Here is an 18,291-nt window from a genome sequence, read left to right on the forward strand (position 1 = left end):
GTTTTGTTGAGGATTTTTGCACTTACGTTCATGAGATATATTAGTCTGTAGTTTTCTTTTGTTGTAATGTCTTTGTCCAGTTTAGGTATTAATGTAATGCTGGTCTCAGAATAAGTTAGTAAACAATCCTCCTACTTCTATCTTTGTAAAGAGTTTTTAGGGAATTGGTAGAGTTTCTTCCTTAAACGTTTGGCAAATTCACCTGTGAACCCATCTGGGCCAGGTGCTTCCTGTTTTGAAAAGTAATTAACAACTGATTCAATTTATTTAATAGATATAGCCCTATTCAGAGTGTCTATATAATCTTGGGTGAGTTTTGGTAGATTGTAATCTTTCAAGGAATTGGTCCATTTCATGTAGGTTATCAAATTTGTGAACACAGAGTGTTCATAGTATTTCTTTATTATCCTGTTAATGTCCATGGGATTGGTCAAAATGTCCCCTCTTTTATTTCTAATATTAGTAATTTATGTCTTCCACCTCTCTCTCTCTCTCTTCTTTCTTTTTTCTTAGTCTGACTGGAGGCTTATTGATTTTTTTTATCTTTTCAAATAACCAGCTTTGGGTTTTATTTTCTCCATTGATTTCCTGTTTTTAATTTTATTGATTTCTGCTCTAATTTGTTTTTTTTTTTCTTCTACTTGCCTTGGGTTTAATTTGCTCTACTTCTCCAGTTTCCTAAGGTGAAAGCTCAGATTATTGATTTTATATATTTCCTCTTTTCTCATATATGTAGTCAATGCTATAAATTTCCCTTTAAACATTGTTTTTGTTGCATTCCAAAAGTCTTGAGTGTTTTCATTTTCATTTTGTTTAATATACTTTTTAATTACTCTTGAGATTTCTTCTTTGACCTATGTGTTACTAGAAATGTGTTGTTTCATCCCCAAGTATTTGGGAATTTTCCGTCTATCCTTTTGTTATGAATTTCTAGTTTAATTCCACTATGGTCTGAGAGCAGACATTGCATAATTTTTATTTCTTCAAATTTGCTAATATATGTTTTATGGCCCAGAATGTGATTTATCTTGAATATTGCATGTGAATATTTCATGAGAACTTGAAAAACTGTTAATTGTCCTGTTGTTAGATAAGATTGTCTAAAGATGAAAATTATATTCTGTTGATTGACGATGCTGTTGAGTTCAATTATATCTTTATAGGCTTTCTACCTGTTGAATCTGACCATTTCTGACAAAGGGATGTAGAAGTCTCCAGTGAAATAGTGGATTAATCTATTTCTCATTCCAGTTTTATTACAGTTTTTGCCTCTTATAATTTTATGCTCTGCTACTAGGCACATAGATATTAAGGATTATTGGCTTCTTGGAGAATTGACCCCTTTATCATTATATAATGCCCCTTTTTATCCCTGATAACTTTCCTTCCTCTGAAGTCTGCTCTGCTGATAATAATATGGCCACTTCTGCTTTAGTTTGATTACTGCTATCACGGTATAGTTTTCTCCATCCATTTACTATTAATGTATATGTGTCTTTATATTTAAAGTGTATTTCTTGTAGCCAATGTATATAGTTGGGTCTTGTTTGTTGATCCACTGTGAAAATCTCTGTCTTTTAGTTGGTGCATTTGGACCATCTTACATTTAAGGTGAGTATTGACATGGTTAGATTAATGTCCACCATATTCGTTACCATTTTCTATTTGTTTCCCTTATTTTTTATTCTTATGTTTGTATTCCACACTTTTTTCTGGCTTTTGTAGTTTAATTGAACAGCAGTTTATAGGATTCCACATTTTCTTCATTTTTAGCATATCAGTCATTTTTTTTTAAAAAAATCGTTTTTTAGTCGTTGCTACTAAATAAGAAACATATTTTTCTTATTCTTAATTGACCTAACAGATAACAGTGTATTCACTTATTCCTCTCCAACGCCTTTCCTTTATGTAGATCTGGATTTCTAACCTAGATCATTTTCATTCTCTCTAAATAATTTCTTTTAATATTTATTACAAGGCATCAAATTCCCTCAATTTTTGTCTAACAAAGTCTTTATTTCTCCTTCACTTTTAAATGATAACTTTTCAGAGTATAGAATTCTAGATTGGAATTTTTTCTCAACACTTTAAGTATTCCACTTTCTTCTTGCTTACATGGTTTCTGAAAAGAAGTAGGATATAATTTTTATCATTGCTCTTTTTCTATAGTAAGAGATTCCGCCCCTCTTCTTTCAGAATTTTTCCTTTATCTTTAGTTTGACTATGATATAACTAAGTATACTTTTTTATGTTTATCTTGCTTGATTTTCTTTGAGTTTCCTGGATCTGTGGTGTCTGACATTAATTTTGAAAAATTCTCAGTCATTATTGTTTAAAATATTTTTTCTATTTTTCTCTCTCTCTTCTCCTTTTGGTATTCCTATTACACAAATATTATATCTTTTGTAATTGTCCCACAGTTATTGAACATTCTGTTCTGCTTTTTCAGGTTGTTGTTATTTTGTGTGTGTGTGTGTGTGTGTGTTTTCAGTTTTGGAGGTTTCTATTGGGATATCCTCAAGGCCAGAGATTCTTTCCTCAGCTATGCCCAATCTCCTAATAAGCCCAGTAACAACATTTTTCATTTCTGTTACAGTGTTTTTGATCTCTAGCATTTCATTTGGTTTCTTTTTTTAGAATTTCCATCTCTCTTCTTACATAGCCCATCTGTTCTTGCATGCTACTTTATGCATCAGACTTCTTGGCATAGTTGTTTTACATTCCTAGCCTGATCATTCCAACATCCCTGCCATATCTGAATTTAGTTCTGATGCTTGCTCTGTCTCTTCAACTGGGTGTGTGTGTGTGTGTGTGTGTGTGTGTGTGTGTGTGTGTGTGTGTTTTGGCTTTTAGTATGCCTTGTAATTTTTTCTTGATAGGTGGACATGGTGTACTGGGTAAATGAAACTGCTGTAAATAGACCTTTAGTAATGTGGTGAGGTGTTGGGGGAGGGAAGGCATTCTGTGGTTCTATGAGTAGCTCTCAAGTCTTTTAGTGAACCTATGCCTCTAACCAGTGAACTTCACAAGTGCTTCTCTATCCCTCTCCTCTTAACTAGGGGAGAAAGGCTAGAGGGGGCTGGAGCTGAGTATTTCCCTTCTTCCAAATTAAAAGTTAGAGGAGGCTAGAATTTGGTGTTTCTCTTTCTCTACCTGGAAGGCTAGAAGGGGCTGGAGTTGGTATTGCCCTTCTCCCAGATCAGTGAGGCTCTCAGAAAACCCCAGAAGATTAGGCTCTGGTTAAACATCTTCTCCTGAGGGCAGACGTTGTTAAGAACAATGTTCTGGCATATTTCAAAATTGTTCCTTTTCCCCTCTGGCTGCCAGAGCATGAGGAATTTTCCTTAATATTCTCCTTTATAACCTTGTAGAGCTTCAGGTGGCAAAACAAACAAACAAACAAACAAACAATCACAAAAGCTTGGGCCCTCCTTTGAGTGAGTCCCTCTAGAGTTTTTAATCCTCCAGGCCATCCACACTGATCCTCTTGCAATTCATCAATTACAGCTCATGTTTATCTACCCTGGCTCTCTCAAGGAGGTTTCTGTGCCTGTGTTACGATTCTCTGTATTCTCCTGTCTTTCTATTTAGTGGGGCCGGCGGGGGACAGGGTGGTGCTGAAGGCAGCAGTTTGCCCTGTGCTTTCACTTCTCTTATGGATCTAAGAAGAATTATTGATTTTTCAGTTTGTTCAGCATTTTACTTGTTGTCAAGGCTGAGTGGCAAATTCTAAGCTCCTTATATGCTGAACCGGAATCCAGAAGCCCCAATCTAGATTTTCAAATTCACTTTCCACCCTTCCTATATTGTACTCTCATTGACAAATGGCCTATTAAGTTATCTCTTGTTCTTCCTTCACATGTATAAATAATGGATATGGTGGAAGACAAGAAGCCAAATGCAGGAGGCAGGGTTATTCATGACTCCTCCTTCTCCCAGGTCTGGCCCCTCCCCTCCAATGCAGCATGTCCTGTATGAGGACAGATGCTCAATCACTTATGAAAATACAGGTAGGGGAAATTCCCCACTTTAGTAAAGTTAATTTAGTTTGGAGATATGTTTGCTGACTGAGTAAGATTAAAAAAAACACAGATGAAGCAAAACCTACTATCTAAATTAGAAAGAGTAAAAACAAAACAAAATAAATAAATATTTAAACTGCACAGTTCCAAATTGTAGCCAGCAAAAAAACAGGGGCATGCAGGGAAAATTAGGAAAGGAAAGATGAAACTTGAAAGAGCTAGAAGTAGAACAGGAGAAAAGGACATCAATAAAAAGAAGAAAGAGGGAAAGGGCATCACACACGAAAGGATCCAGCAGAAACTCACATGCAAAGAACAGCTGTGGAAAGGGCGAGAGAGAAACATGAAAGAGAAAGAAAGAGTGACAGAAAATGAAACTCAAGGCTCTACCCATTTTGAAGCACTGCTCTGATTAAACTCAGATCTTCAATTGGCTACAGGATGTGGGACCTTTTGTTGCTCTATTAGCTAATTAATTGCTGTTTGCGGTTCTCTAAAAGGTACACTTAGTATCACCCACTGAATGGTACAGTCACAAGAACCCACCATGGGCTGGGCTGGATTAACCAGTATAATATTAGGCCAGATATGGCCATGAGTCAGAGATAGATTAACCAGAACAATATTAGGCCAGATACGGCTATGAGTCAGCGATTCCCAGTCTATACTCCTATTACTCCTGCTAAGGGGGATAGAGAGGAATATTAAATTACCGCAAGTATTTTCATAGTTAGAATTGGGATAAAAATAGAGTTAAACATGAATACAATAACTAGCATCAATAATGTTAAGGAAGAAGAAAATTTAAATAGAAAGCATGACTGTCTTGAATATATACACTCACCATGCCTGCCATTGGGCAGTTGCATTTATGAATACAACATAATAGAAAAAAAACTCCTTTAATGGATTTTGGAAAAATGTTTTTTTCACAGAGTTTCACATTTATAGGAAAAATATAAGGATATCTTTAAAAAAATTAGGTGAAACAAATTTGGAATAGGCCGATCTTATGACTAAATTAATAAAACCACAACCAGTAAGTTGTTACTGAAGCACATCGAATTGATTGATTCTATAGTATCCAGCACAACAGTGCATCAACCCAATTATGATGTTCCTGCTTTGGAGGTCTGTGTTTTCATTCCGATGCTCTCAGACCTACTGGGAATAGCCTCAGACCTTTGTGCAGTTCAAGGAATAAGGAAATGAAGTTTGAGAAGAAAAGATTTAGTCAAACCAAACAAGTGTGAATGTCATGAATGATGAAATCAAGAATTGTTTGCGAATTTAGCAAAAAGACTGTTTTAATAGTTAACAGAAAACACTTTTCTCCCCATATTAATGCATGGTGTTATAGTGACATAAAATGGCGGTTACATCGGTGTCTACCTGTCCGCTGCATAGCCTAAGGTGAATGCTCCAGTCAGGAAGCCAAGGTTCAGGATGGCTTGGGTAAGGTCCAGCATCCATGCATTGACACAGACAAGGTCAAACTGAGAAAACAGAGAAAACACACATGGAGACATGCCAGAATGCTGATCTTCAAAACACCTTATCTTTTGTACAGATCAGTGATCTGTCAACGTTTTTGCTCATATACTCCTTAAATAAATTTTGAAAATGTAACACATGCATATGTTTACAGTAACATATAAATATTCTTTGTCAGTTTAAATAACTGTAAAGGATGTAATTTTCAGTATACTATAAATACTGATATTTAAAAATAATGTTGTTATAACATCATTCTTTTTCTTTTTTTCTTTTTTTTTTTTTTTTTTTTTGAGATGGAGTCTCACTCTGTCACCAGGCTGGAGTGTAGTGGAGTAATCTCTGCTTACTGCAACCTCTGCTTCTCGGGTTCAAGAGATTCTCCTGCCTCAGCCTCCTGAGTAGCTGGGACTACAGGCATGTGCCACCACGCCCATCTAATTTTTGTAGTTTTGGTAGAGATGGAGTTTTACCATGTTGGCCAGAATGGTCTCAATATCTTGACCTCGTAATCTGCCCACCTCGACCTCCTAAAGTGCTGGGATTATAAGAGTGAGCCACCGTGCCTGGCCAACATCATTCTTTTTTAGTGTATTGAATAGAACAGGGGTTCCCAACCACTGAGTCACAGAGCAGTACCAGTTTGTGGCCTGTTAGGAACCGGGCCGCACAGAAGGAGGTGAGCAGCAGTGGGCCATGAGCATTACCGCCTGAGCTCTGCCTCCTGTCAGCTCAGCAGCAGCCTTAGATTCTCAAAGGAGCATGAACCCTATTGTGAGCTGCTCATGGAATCTGGGTTGCGCACTTCTTATGAGAATCTAATGCCTGACGATCTGAGGTAGAATTGTTTCATCCTGAAACCATCTCCCCCAACACCCCTACTCCCTCCATCCATGGAATAATTCTTCCACAACACTGGTCCCTGGTGCCAAAAAGGAAGGGACGGCTGCAATAGAGTATGAATATTATAGCAATCGGACACCTGATAGCAGGTGTCCGATTGCTATAAACAGACTGTTCTTTAACAGTCTGAAATTTGACATCAATTTTTTTCTCTTTGAACTCTTATTTTCGTTTCCACAGACTTTTATTCTAATGTAATATATTTTGTGTAGAAAATGTTTTATAGGTTTTGTCACCATACTTCTATGTACAATAAGTTACATATATAAATTGACATTTAATTTTTAAAATTTTCCTGTGGCAATAAGGCTTTAAATATTGGATTTTTTTCTGATTGGGTTATAATTACAACTACTTTTAGACCATAATTGATAAAAAATATAAGATGTAATAAATTTTAAGAAATAATTATTATGCAGAAGTAAAATTTTGTCAGAAATGTACATCTCCATGGCCAGAAAAATGTTAAGGGAGTCTACGTTTTTCTAGTTAGGTCATGAAATTAGTGGATATATTATTTATTACTAGAATGAGTTAGGGCTCAAAATTAATTCTATTTCTGGTTTTCATTTTTATAAATTTATGGGCCAAGAAGACTTTTCCGTATAAATAAATCAGTGGGAATGGAGGGAGTTCTGTTACAGAAATGTTACTCAATTCTTTAACCTCCTTCTCAGCTATATGCCAAGATTCACGGTGATCTATCACCAAATTATTATTTTTTTTTTTATTAGCCAGCATGTCATGTAAGTTCTCCCACAGTTCTGCTCTAAGGAAAAAAAAATGGAAACCATCAGACTTACAAAAAGTTGTTTGATTAAGTCATTAGTCATTTATATTTACTTATAATTAGTCTTACATTAAGAAAGGTACTTTTCTAATACTGGAACAATATGTCAAATTGTCCCATTGTTTGATGCCCTGCAGATTTTAAAACTTCAAGTCAGTGCCTCAGAGTGAGATGAGAGAGAGGCATGATTAACTTTGCCAAGTGGGAAAAATACAATTTTGGATAGGAACCCGCGTCCTTAAGAGGGACATGTTCTTAGACAAATTTGTTATGGGAAAGAGGACAAATGTAAGTTGAGGATCTGAAAACTGGCTCCCTTAAAATTATCCAGGCCCACAATTCCTGGGATCATCTTTTCAAATCTCCAAGTGGTATGCTTACCCCAGTTTCATGCTGCAGTCTAACCACAGCATTAGACCCTAGCATGAAGAGAAAATTAATGTGGTTGGAATATGAATTGTGAGGAGTCTCATAAATACATACTCATAAGGAAAGTATCATATTTACTTATAAAGTCCAACTTCTTGCCTTGATTTTACAGCTAATGACCTGTCACCTAACATAGCTGGAAGAAATTTGGAGGCAGTAGTAGTCGGCCTCTCACAGAGTTGCTGAGATGATCGGTCGAGATGTAAGAAGTAAAGAGATTTACAGATATGCGTAATAGTTGTAATCATCGTCATCTTAAAGGATTTTTATTACCAATTTTGGTTTTTCAAGGTACAAAAATTTTATTTTAAGTAAACAAGGTGATGATTATCTATCTGAAATAATTTCTCATTGGAATTAAGCAGGCAAAGAATGTACCTAAAATAAAAGTACATAAAATTTCAGAAAGCAAACAGTGAAATCAAACTACCAGCAGAAATGCAATATTTACTTTGGAAAAGTATCAACCAGTGTCAAATATAAAAACCCAAACAGTAGAATTTACTTCATCCATCTGTACTTCAAACAGCTGAGTTAGCTAGCTTAGGGAAACAGGGGTGCTTTTTGTAGATGACATACAAGGCCTATCAAGAGCTTGCCTTTTAATACATGTATTCAGCTGCTTTTGAACTATGTGAATTAAAATGCCCCCAAAATATTCTTTAAACCCATAAAATATTCTTTAATATAATACTGATTATCTTCTTGACTGTCCCATAAAATAAATAGTCAAATAGTATTTGTCTCATATTCGATATGTAAATAAGAACTAATTTAAAATAAATACTTCAATGATTAAAGTGCAGCGATAACACAATATTTTCTAAAGCTCATGATGGGCATCTGGGCCAGATACTGCCTGCCCTTCTGTGTTGTCTTCTGTACCTCAGGGGACTACATTTCTCAGATTCCTTTACTGGCAGAGTTCTGTGTAGGCCGCACCAGTAGGGAGCTAGCGCGAGATCAGAAGGTAGGAGGGAGGTAGTGGACATTCTGCTTCTGGTTGTGGCAGCAGCTCCAGCTCCAATACTGACAGTGGTGGCTGTGGGAGTCAGCCAGGGCCCCACGTGCCTGGCCACATGGGGGCAAAGAGATATTGTCCCACAGGTGCCAGCTTTGTAATGGCCACCCAGCAGGGCAGGGACTGACCACCAAGACACTGCAGGAACTGTCCTTCCCGACTTCTGTCCTCTCCTTCTTCTTCAGCTCTTCCAAAACAGCTCAAATCCTAACCCTTTTATTAAATTCCTCTCTGGTTAAAATACCTAGCCTAGTTTCTGTTGTTTTGGGGTTTTTTTTTGTTGTTTTCTTGTTTTTTTGAGATGGAGTCTTGCTCTGTTGCCCAGGCTGGAGTGCAGTGGTGTGATCTCGGCTCACTGCAAGCTCTGCCTCCCAAGTTCATGCCATTCTCCTGCCTCAGCCTCCCGAGTAGCTGGTACTACAGGCGCCCACCACCACGCCCAGCTAATTTTTTTGTATTTTTTAATAGAGATGGGGTTTCACTGTGTTAGCCAGGATGGTCTCAATCTCCTGACCTCGTGATCTGCCTGCCTCGGCCTCCCGAAGTGGCCTGGTTTCTGTTTTTGTGACTGGGATCTTGCCATTTTTCAAAAGTAGAAATAAAACAACAAACAAAGTATGTGTTGCTAAAGAAATGCACACACATCCACACACGCTTGTGTTTCCTGTACAGGGAATTGCAGGCCCAAGGATTGAAGGGCTTGGTGTTGACTCTCGCTCATAGAGTCAGGGAACAGACCTCTGCCTCTAGGGTCTGACGCTTCCTAATCAGCTCTCAGCGTGCTGCCTGCCTGCTGATGCAACAGCTCTGGGCCTGTGATGTGTCTTTCGTGTTTAAAGAGAGGTTAGCGGGCACCAAAGCCATGAGCTTCACAGGCTAAGTCCTTCTTTCTGATATAAAGTACTAAAAGCTTGGTGTAGTTCCTAGGGAGACCTAAAACCCACCTCTTGTCAGTGGGAGATCATTGTGAATCACCAACAATTTACTTAAGTCTGAATCAAAGGTGAACATTTATGTCCTTCTCCTAAGGCAATCTATGTGGAACAACTGAGGCATCTCCTATTTTTTTTCAAAGCATACACATGCAAAAACATTAAGCAATTTTAAATGTTCATAAATCTATGTGTACCCATTCTGTTACTTATTAATCTTCAAAGTCACTTTTACACAAAGAAAATAATGCCTTTTGGCGTGAGCAGAAAGTCAGTCTGATAAAAGACTCAAACAACTGTTCTCATAATGTAAGGATTACATTGCTTCGTTTTGCAGAAAGCCTGAGTAACTGTAGCCAAATGAGAAACTTTTGAAGGGTTTCCAAGTGAGGGTTTTTCTTAGCTTTTTTCTTTTTGTTTTGTTTTGTTTTGTTTTGTTTTGTTTGAGACAGAGTCTCGCTCTGCCGCCCAGGCTGGAGTGCAGTGGCCGGATCTCAGCTCACTGCAAGCTCCGCCTCCCGGGTTCACGCCATTCTCCTGCCTCAGCCTCCCGAGTAGTTGGGACTACAGGCGCCCGCCACCTCGCCCGGCTAGTTTTTTGTATTTTTTAGTAGAGACGGGGTTTCACCGTGTTAGCCAGGATGGTCTCGATCTCCTGACCTCGTGATCCGCCCGTCTCGGCCTCCCAAAGTGCTGGGATTACAGGCTTGAGCCACTGCGCCCGGCCAGCTTTTTTCGTTGTTAAAATCCAAATAGACATTATGTTAATTTGAGTTGTAATGATGAAATACTGGGACAAGTAATTGTTAGATATATGCTAAAGTTGTAATTTCTAAATTATCCTTAAAACAAGAGCAACAAAACATCTCCCATTTACAAAGGTCAAAAGTAAGAAGTAAGGGAGAAAATAATGCAAGTATTCGAAAGGCTTAGAAACTCAGGAGAGGGGCCTCATTTGCTCCTTGGACCATAGGGAATGGATCCAGGTGGCCATCAGTTGGATTTTTCCACTGGGGTCTAGGTTAGCCCTCTTTGACAAATTCTCACTTAAGAGATTCTAAGGTTAGACAATAGCACAGTATTTTACTTTAGTTATGAGCCATGAGAAATAGCACTCATTTGCGATGTGCATTGTTCTAGGAGGAGGAAGTCTCTGAAGTCAAATTACAATATCTATGTGCTTCTGTTTTAATTTTCTAGGGATGAGTTGTCAATGGAACCTTTCCTAATCAGCTCTTAGCTTGAAATCAGGAGTCATTAACGTCTTCATTCATGTTAAAAATAATAATAATAATAATAATAATAATAATAATAATCACTGACACTGTCAGGTGTGGTGTGCTCCTGGCTACATTTTGTATTGGCCAAAACAATGACATGTAGACCTCCATGGGCAACTTCCATTTTTAATCAACCACACAGTACCATAACAGAGCCTAATAATGGCTAAAAATTATAGTAATCATAAATAATTATTTAGTTTGGGTTTCCATGAGGAAAAAGGATGTCGTTATTAATTCAGGTCACCATGAAAAAATTTTAACATGATCTGATAGCATTATTTGGGCACTTTCATTTAATATCAAAAAGTTAACACTTCTTATACTGCAGGTATAAAAAGTAATCATCAGGTATGTTGGAGATCACCCCAATTTGGTTTGCCTGGCATTATGCCGACAAGGCTGGGAGGAACACCTTGTTTCTGCCTGTGGGAGGAACTTGTTATATAGTTTGGGAGCCAAGGTCAATTTATGTGAAGCAAATGTAGAGCGGCTGAGATCTAAACAGAATGGAATCCACTAAATGTAAGAGAACCTCAGACAAAGAAATGGCCCGTGGTGGCAAGAGCAGCTGGAGACTTGAAGAAGGTGGGACCAGAGCAGGTCCTACCATGAGCTGGATTTAGACAGAAATCAAAGGGAAAAGAAGGGCACTGAAGACAGGATGAGGAGCAGACCTAGGCACAGAGACAGAAACGTGGGTGCCAACAAGGTTGTGCCTGGCACGTGGCTGGGAAGTACAGCGTTTTAAGCTGGGCAGCCGCTTCTCCCCATCCTACCTTTGATGGGGAAGGGAGTGTGGGTCCAGGGCCAAGACAGGAAACCAGGGGATCTGCAATGATTGTCCAGAATAGGGAGATTTAGTTTAATGCAGAGAGGCGTCATTATGAGATACAAGCTCTTAGATCCTCACTTGTCATAGAAGCTGTTCTCTAAGGTTCATAACTACCAGGCTTTACTGTAGGTTAGGCAGCTAAGCTTCGAAATAGGATGCATTGCTTTTTGTCTAAACTTGTGAAACTGGGAGACATGAAAGTATTAAATCTGTTTGAATAATAATTCCTGCCATTTATTAACTTCTGCCCTTGGTGACTCATCCTCAGGTTGTACAAGATGTGTATCTTGTGATACGTCAGCCCCTCTCTGTCCAGGCTGTTTTATTTCTTTGTAGTGAAGGCTTGCAGTTACGCATCTTAAAATGTTTACGATTTCTCTAAATAACTGAGACTGTCTAAAGATGAGAAGAAGATGAAAGTTTCTAAATATGTGCAGGGTCCTCCTGGCAAAGATGAATCCCGGTTCTGGAGCCAGACAGCCTGAATGTCTTGACTTGGCTGCTCCCAGCTCTGTGTCCTCTGGCGATTTTCCAACATTGTTGACCCTTGTGTTCCTATCTGTAAGACGAAGAGCTGGAATGAAGAGTCATTGGTATAATATATATAAAGTACTCAGCCCGGTGCCTGAGACATAGTAACTGTCCAACAAATGTTACCAATTGCATTATAATCAGTGATGTAATACTGATGATAATAAACAATATATATATAGAATTACTTGAGGTAAATGAAAAAATGCCTGAGCCCAACTCCAGTCCAATTAAATAGGATCTAGTCTAATATGCAGTTGATATAGAGGTTATCAACTATTTACCTGCTGGAAGATAGTTAATTTCAGTATATTTTGTTGGATTAGTGTCCCTGCCCCAACACCCTACATTTTAAGTCCGCCTGAAACCTCAGACTTTGACTTTTGGAAATAGGGTCTTTGCAGATGTAATGAGTTAAGATGAAATATTGCTGCATCAGAGCAGGCCCTAGTTCAATGACAGGTATGCTTCGAAGAAGAGAAAACAGAGACACAGCCACATACAAGAACAAGGTCATATGAAGCCAGAGACAGAGATTGGGGTGATGCATCTACCAGCCAAAGAGTGCCAAGGACTGGCAGCGGTGCTGGAGCCAGGAGAGAGGCATGGAGCAGACCTTCTCCTAGAGCCCAAGAGACAGCATGATCCTGTGCACGTCTTTACTTTGGACTTCTGGCCTCCAGAACCAGGAGTGAATGCATTTCTATTTTCTGAAACCACTCAGTTTCTAGTATGTTGTTTCATCAGCCTTAGGAAACTAATACTCCTATCAGTTGTGCATAAAACAAAGCGTTAGTAAAACAACAAAGAAGATAGCTCTCTCTTCTGCGTCCTCCCTCCTTGTAATTCAAAGATGAGCTTTGTGCTGGATCCTGGTCCAAGCAGCTGCAGCTTCCTGGTGGCTCACTCATCTCATTCCTCAGTTGCAGCCCCCTGGAGAGAGTGCACGTCCTTTTCCCACCTCTCAGGTGTCAGCATGAACCTGCAAGATACTGGCTTCCCAAGCAGAGAGGACCTGACAGCCTAGCCATGATGGGAGCTGCTGTCTCTCAGGACAGACTCTGACCAGTAAAAGGTGGAACACAGGAGAAGAGGGAGCCCAACCCCCTCCATGGCTGCTCTGAGACACAGGCTTTGCAGAGCTCCCTGGGGAATGAGGCCAGTGCCTTGGCTGTGGAGCTGTGGCTGGCTTGGGGTTCCTCGCTCTGAATTGCTCTCCCTCCTTCCTGCCGCTCTTCCTTTCCCCGCTCTTCCTTCCCTGGGACGGCAGCCCTTGATCAAGAATTAATATATAAGCTTTTGCCCCAGGCTCCAATTTTTAGGCCACTCAGGCTAAGGAGTGCTTAACAAGTGGATCACAGCCATCTGAATAGGGCTACTCTATTTTAAATTCATGCTTCCACATTTTGGAGGAGTCTGTTTAAAAAAGTATACATTATAAGTGGTGATTAATTAGTTCCAAATTAATCAAAGGCACAAATACTTGGCACTTGTAGCTACCGTTTTTCGTGAGTCACCACACTGATTTAATATAATTCCATCCAAAAGGATGAGACCCACACACAGTCCCACCGAAAGCCAGCCACATTAGACTTCAATGTACCGACTCTGCCCCATCCCTGCTGGAGCCGGTGCTGACCAGGTTCAACACAGTCTCCAAGGCTGTCAGCCCAACCAGCAGGTCCTGCCGCCTGGATGGGTTTTGTTGCTCTCAGCACTGCAGCCACAAACCTGGCACTACCAGGGTTTCCCTTCCACAGAGACAGAACAGTGCTAAGCCAGGGCATGAGTTAAGAGCTGAAATTGCAGCCTCGCTCTGACCATCTGGGTGTAGTATCATCAACACTGGAAGTGCAAATGGCCAACAAGGGACCAGTCTCTGACCCGCTCTACCCATGGGCTACGAGGAGAGAAGTGTCATGGAGTCAAGTGGACATGCCATGGCTGCACATCAGGGCACAGTGACAGTTGCCTGACACCACTTACTTCCTCCAGTGGCAGTGGCAGGACTGAATTTTGGAGAATCACCCTCCCCATTGTGAGCAAGAACAGAGCCCTGTCAGTTAAGGTGCTTGGCCATCCTTTGCCATGGCCTCCCACATGGCCATGTTGGGTTATTCCAAGGACTGGCTGACAGAATTGATGTTTTCCTGCTTGGCACTTGGTAGAGTCTCCATAAATATTTGTTCATTGATTGACTCAGTCAGTTGGATATTCCAAGGAACTGGCACAAGATTGATATTAAATACAAGACAAACAAATGGCTCGTGATTAAGGGCCAATTCTATGGAAAAATCAGGTCACACAACTTTTTAATCAAGTGAGATGGTCAGCCTTCTATATGAGACATTTCATCATGTCATCTGACCGTGAGTGTTCTGGAAAGATGACTAAATCGGATGCTCTAGCCAGTGACTATCTAATATATTCACCTCTTTGGGAGCCCAAGAGGAGAGTCGTCCCCTTGACTTCTCTCCTTGGTTTGGGGGTAACTGACAGCCAGTGCCCTGCAGCTCCAGTTGTCTGGATTCTTACATTTCCTAACGCAGGTCTCCTACCTGCCCAAGCAGGCTGTGACTTAGCAGCTGATGCACAATGCAACTTTGGGGTAATCCTTTCTCTGTTCCTTTGCTCTCTAATAAAGAACCACAATCAGGTAACATCTCTATTTTCATCATACTTATTCTTGTTGCGGATAATTGCTGTTAGCTTCTTAAGCTGATTCTTGTAAAGTTTATTTCTAAGAAAATAAAGATAATGAATAAGGTGGTGTCTAGAACAGTCCCAAAGAGAAAAATGACGAAATTGAGAAGCACAATGTAGACAGGCAACTTAATGGGGACTGGATTCACAGTAAGAGGCATTTCTATGAGCATTTTACAGAAATATTTTTTAATATAAAATAAGCAATTAAAATACAGATTGAGAAACGAACAGCAACTTAGTAAATCATTATTTTCAAAAGGAGAGCTCATGACTTAACACAGTGTTCTCAAAGTATGGTCCCTGGTCCAGTAGCAGCAGCATCATCTGGTAACTTACCAGAAATGCAAATTCTTGGGATCCACCTCGGACACACTGAGTCAAAATTTCTAGTGTTGGGTCCCAGAAATCTGTGTTTGAATATACTTCTCCAGGGGATTCTGATGCACACTCAAGTTTGAGAACCACAACATAATATATTGTTTGCATTTTTTTTTTTTTCAAATTGTACACTCTGACATGTGTTGCTGGTCACCTTCTAGGAAGCCAAAGAATATGACTGCAGGCATGGGCATGGTAGACAAACTTAGTGCATCTGTTTTCTATTGCTATATAACAAATTACCACCAACTTAGTGGCTTAGAATAACACAAATTCATGATCACACGGTGGTGCAGGTCAGAAGGTTGGTGGGGCTCGGCTGTTCTCCCTGTTAGTGTCTCCCACACAAGGTGTCAGGGGCAGGCTGAACTCCATCTGCAGGCTCTGGGGAGGAATCTGCCTCCAGCTTATCCGGGGCATTCACAGAATCCCAGTCCTTGCGGTTGTGGGACTGATACCCCCGATTTCCTGCTGGCTGGAGGCTGGGAGTATAGAAACATGCCGATAGTAAAAGGAATTAGAATTCATTTCCAGATTATAATCCAGGTAATAGACATTATCTCCAGGACAAGGATGAAATGTACATGCTATTCTGGGAAGCTATTAGCTGAGCACATTTCTGGATTTTTGTTTGGTTTTCTTGACTAGTTTTTACCTTGGAAAATACTGACAGCATTTCTGAAGATACGTGATCCAAAGTCTGATGAGGCTGGCAAAGAGTCGGAGAAGTCTAAGGCAGCATTTCCTAAGGTGACACCTATAAACACTACTTCCATGAGGCCTCCAAAAACATGAGTGGAGTCCATCATACATTAGCAAAATGTCCAGAACAGCCCTTCTGAATGCAGACATTCCAATACATTGGCATTTTAAGGTTCTGACAAGTCCTGTAGCAAAGAAATCTTTTTGCCTAAGCTGATATTGTATCTACACGTGGGAGCCCCTCTTGCTGTGGGGCATTGGAAATACTGCTCATGAGTGTGGTGGTGATAACTGTAAAGCCAGAAGCAGGCTTTGGGAGAAAAGCTAGGGGTCAGACTCCTGCTCACTTACAGGCAGTGAGAAGAGTTTATCTTCTGCCTCCTCCCATCTGTCCGATGCTCCTCCCCTACCACTCTTTCTTCACTCATTTGCTTTCCTCTGCCAACCTGACACCTACAGAAAGCAAAGTTGGGCTGGGCCTGTTTATGCATCTACCCAGGTTTTCCTGGCTCCACACGCCCCTGGCCTCGGCAACTTGCTGTGTGGGTGCCCAGGCAGTTGCCACCAAAGTATGTGTCCTGACCTGTCAGCTGTCTGTCTTCCCCAGAGGAAAGAACTGGGCCTGGGCATGGCTGCCTTGATGCCACGTGCAGGAGGCACAGCAGCTCCAATGCCAGGTTGTATCCATCCTGCAGGACCCCTCCTGCAGGACCCCTCCTGCAGTGCTTGGAGCAGGGATCTGGCTGTCCTGGTGGCTGCATGACCATGGGGTGGCCAGGCAGCCTGGGAAGTGTGCAGTGTGACCATTAAGATGAGAAACAGGAAGGAGCCAGGAGGTCCTTTCCAGATGCATTACTCTGTCCATCCTCTTCACAGACTCCAGTCCCATGAGAGGCTCCAAAGCAACAACAACAATGACACTATGGCTTGGGTAAGTGCTGTACATGCCTGCCGACCTGTGCCCTTCTTGGAGGGCAGGTGTCCTGGCTCTGCCAGCCCTTGGAAGCCCTCTGTGCTGCTGGGTGGCAGCAGCTGCTCTGTGCATGGGATCTGGAAGGCTCTGTGGGGACCCCATCTGTCCATGTTCCTGCTCACTCTGCCCCACTCCCCTTCCCTCACTCTGCCCGCCTGGGCCTATACTTCCCCTTCCCACAGCAACCTAGCAGAAGCTTTGCTTCTCCATGTGTTTTCTGGCAAATCCGGGCTATGAAAAGATACAGGCAAACTTTATAAGATTTTCTCAGAATAAGGACAAAAGACTTAAGGATTATCTCACTCCAAGAGATACCCTAAACACCAAGAACTGCACTTAAAGAATGCAGTTGGGGATAAAGCCACAAATACCCTGTAGTGCCACAACCTTTCTTCTTCAAATATTCCCTTCTATTTTCTCTTCCCTCGCCTAACTATGGAGGGGAAAGGGAAGGCTTCAGAAAACAGAAAAGACAGGCTGGAAAACAGAGTGAGACATACGGGCAGAAGTGTAAGGAGCTAGAGGCAAAAGCAAAAGCCCCAAAGGCAGCAAGACTCCCAGAGGCTCCTTTAGGTGCACAGGCCATGTCCTGCTCTGCAGAAGGTGCAGGTGGAAAAAAGCCACACCACTGACAGTCCACATTCATCTCCAGGGGCCTGGGTTCAAAGCATTGAGAGACACTGCTATGCACATTAACAAAATAAGCCGTAAGAAATAGACCTTGGCTTCCAATTCCTAAAGGTCACTGAGTCACAGATTTATGGATTCCTGTCTCTCCCCATTCCAACTGAAAGATACATTAACACAAATTCCAAGCCACACATAGAAACTAGAGAAAGGTCAGGCCCACAGACCCAATAGTTGGGGAAGTTTTGACAGAGAGCAGAGCAGGCAGGAGCCACGTCATCTGTCCCAGGCAAGGGAGCCTGCGAGGGAGGTGAACAAGGATTTATGGCTCCCTTTTTCTGTTCCCCTTCACTAACAGCTTCTGCACTGGCTGCAAGGCAGAGGAAGGCTACGGGGAGGATTCTGGGATCCGGTTGTGCAGGAGCCCATGAGTCCAGCTGCCCACAGTAGGGCCGAGGAAGCTTGCCCTGGGTGCAGGTGTGTGTTGAGGGACTGGAGGCCACGGGGCAGGCAGTACAGAGGTCAGTTGCTGAGCACCTGAAGGGAGGGCTTACCTCCTTCCCTAACTGTCTTGTTCAGCCCCATCAAACTCTCACAAGGAAGAGTGGCCAGAGCTCCTGAACCCATGGTATCTCCTGCTGAGCTCCGCCAACCAGAAAAAAATACAG

At 41.2% G+C, this 18,291-nt stretch overlaps 1 protein-coding gene across 1 annotated transcript in view; it reads right to left on the reverse strand.

Annotated features, from left to right (window-relative positions):
- The window catches only part of LOC105492006 (solute carrier family 22 member 3), a 106,051-nt gene that overhangs the window by 49,642 nt on the left and 38,118 nt on the right, over positions 1 to 18,291 (reverse strand). The window contains exon 2 of the mRNA XM_011758832.2: positions 5,415 to 5,518. Coding sequence (XP_011757134.1) covers positions 5,415 to 5,518 — 104 coding nt within the window. The remainder of the gene's footprint in view (positions 1 to 5,414; positions 5,519 to 18,291) is intronic.

The sequence above is a fragment of the Macaca nemestrina genome, chromosome 5 (assembly GCF_043159975.1).
Source record: "Macaca nemestrina isolate mMacNem1 chromosome 5, mMacNem.hap1, whole genome shotgun sequence".
In the NCBI taxonomy this organism is placed as follows: domain Eukaryota; kingdom Metazoa; phylum Chordata; class Mammalia; order Primates; family Cercopithecidae; genus Macaca; species Macaca nemestrina.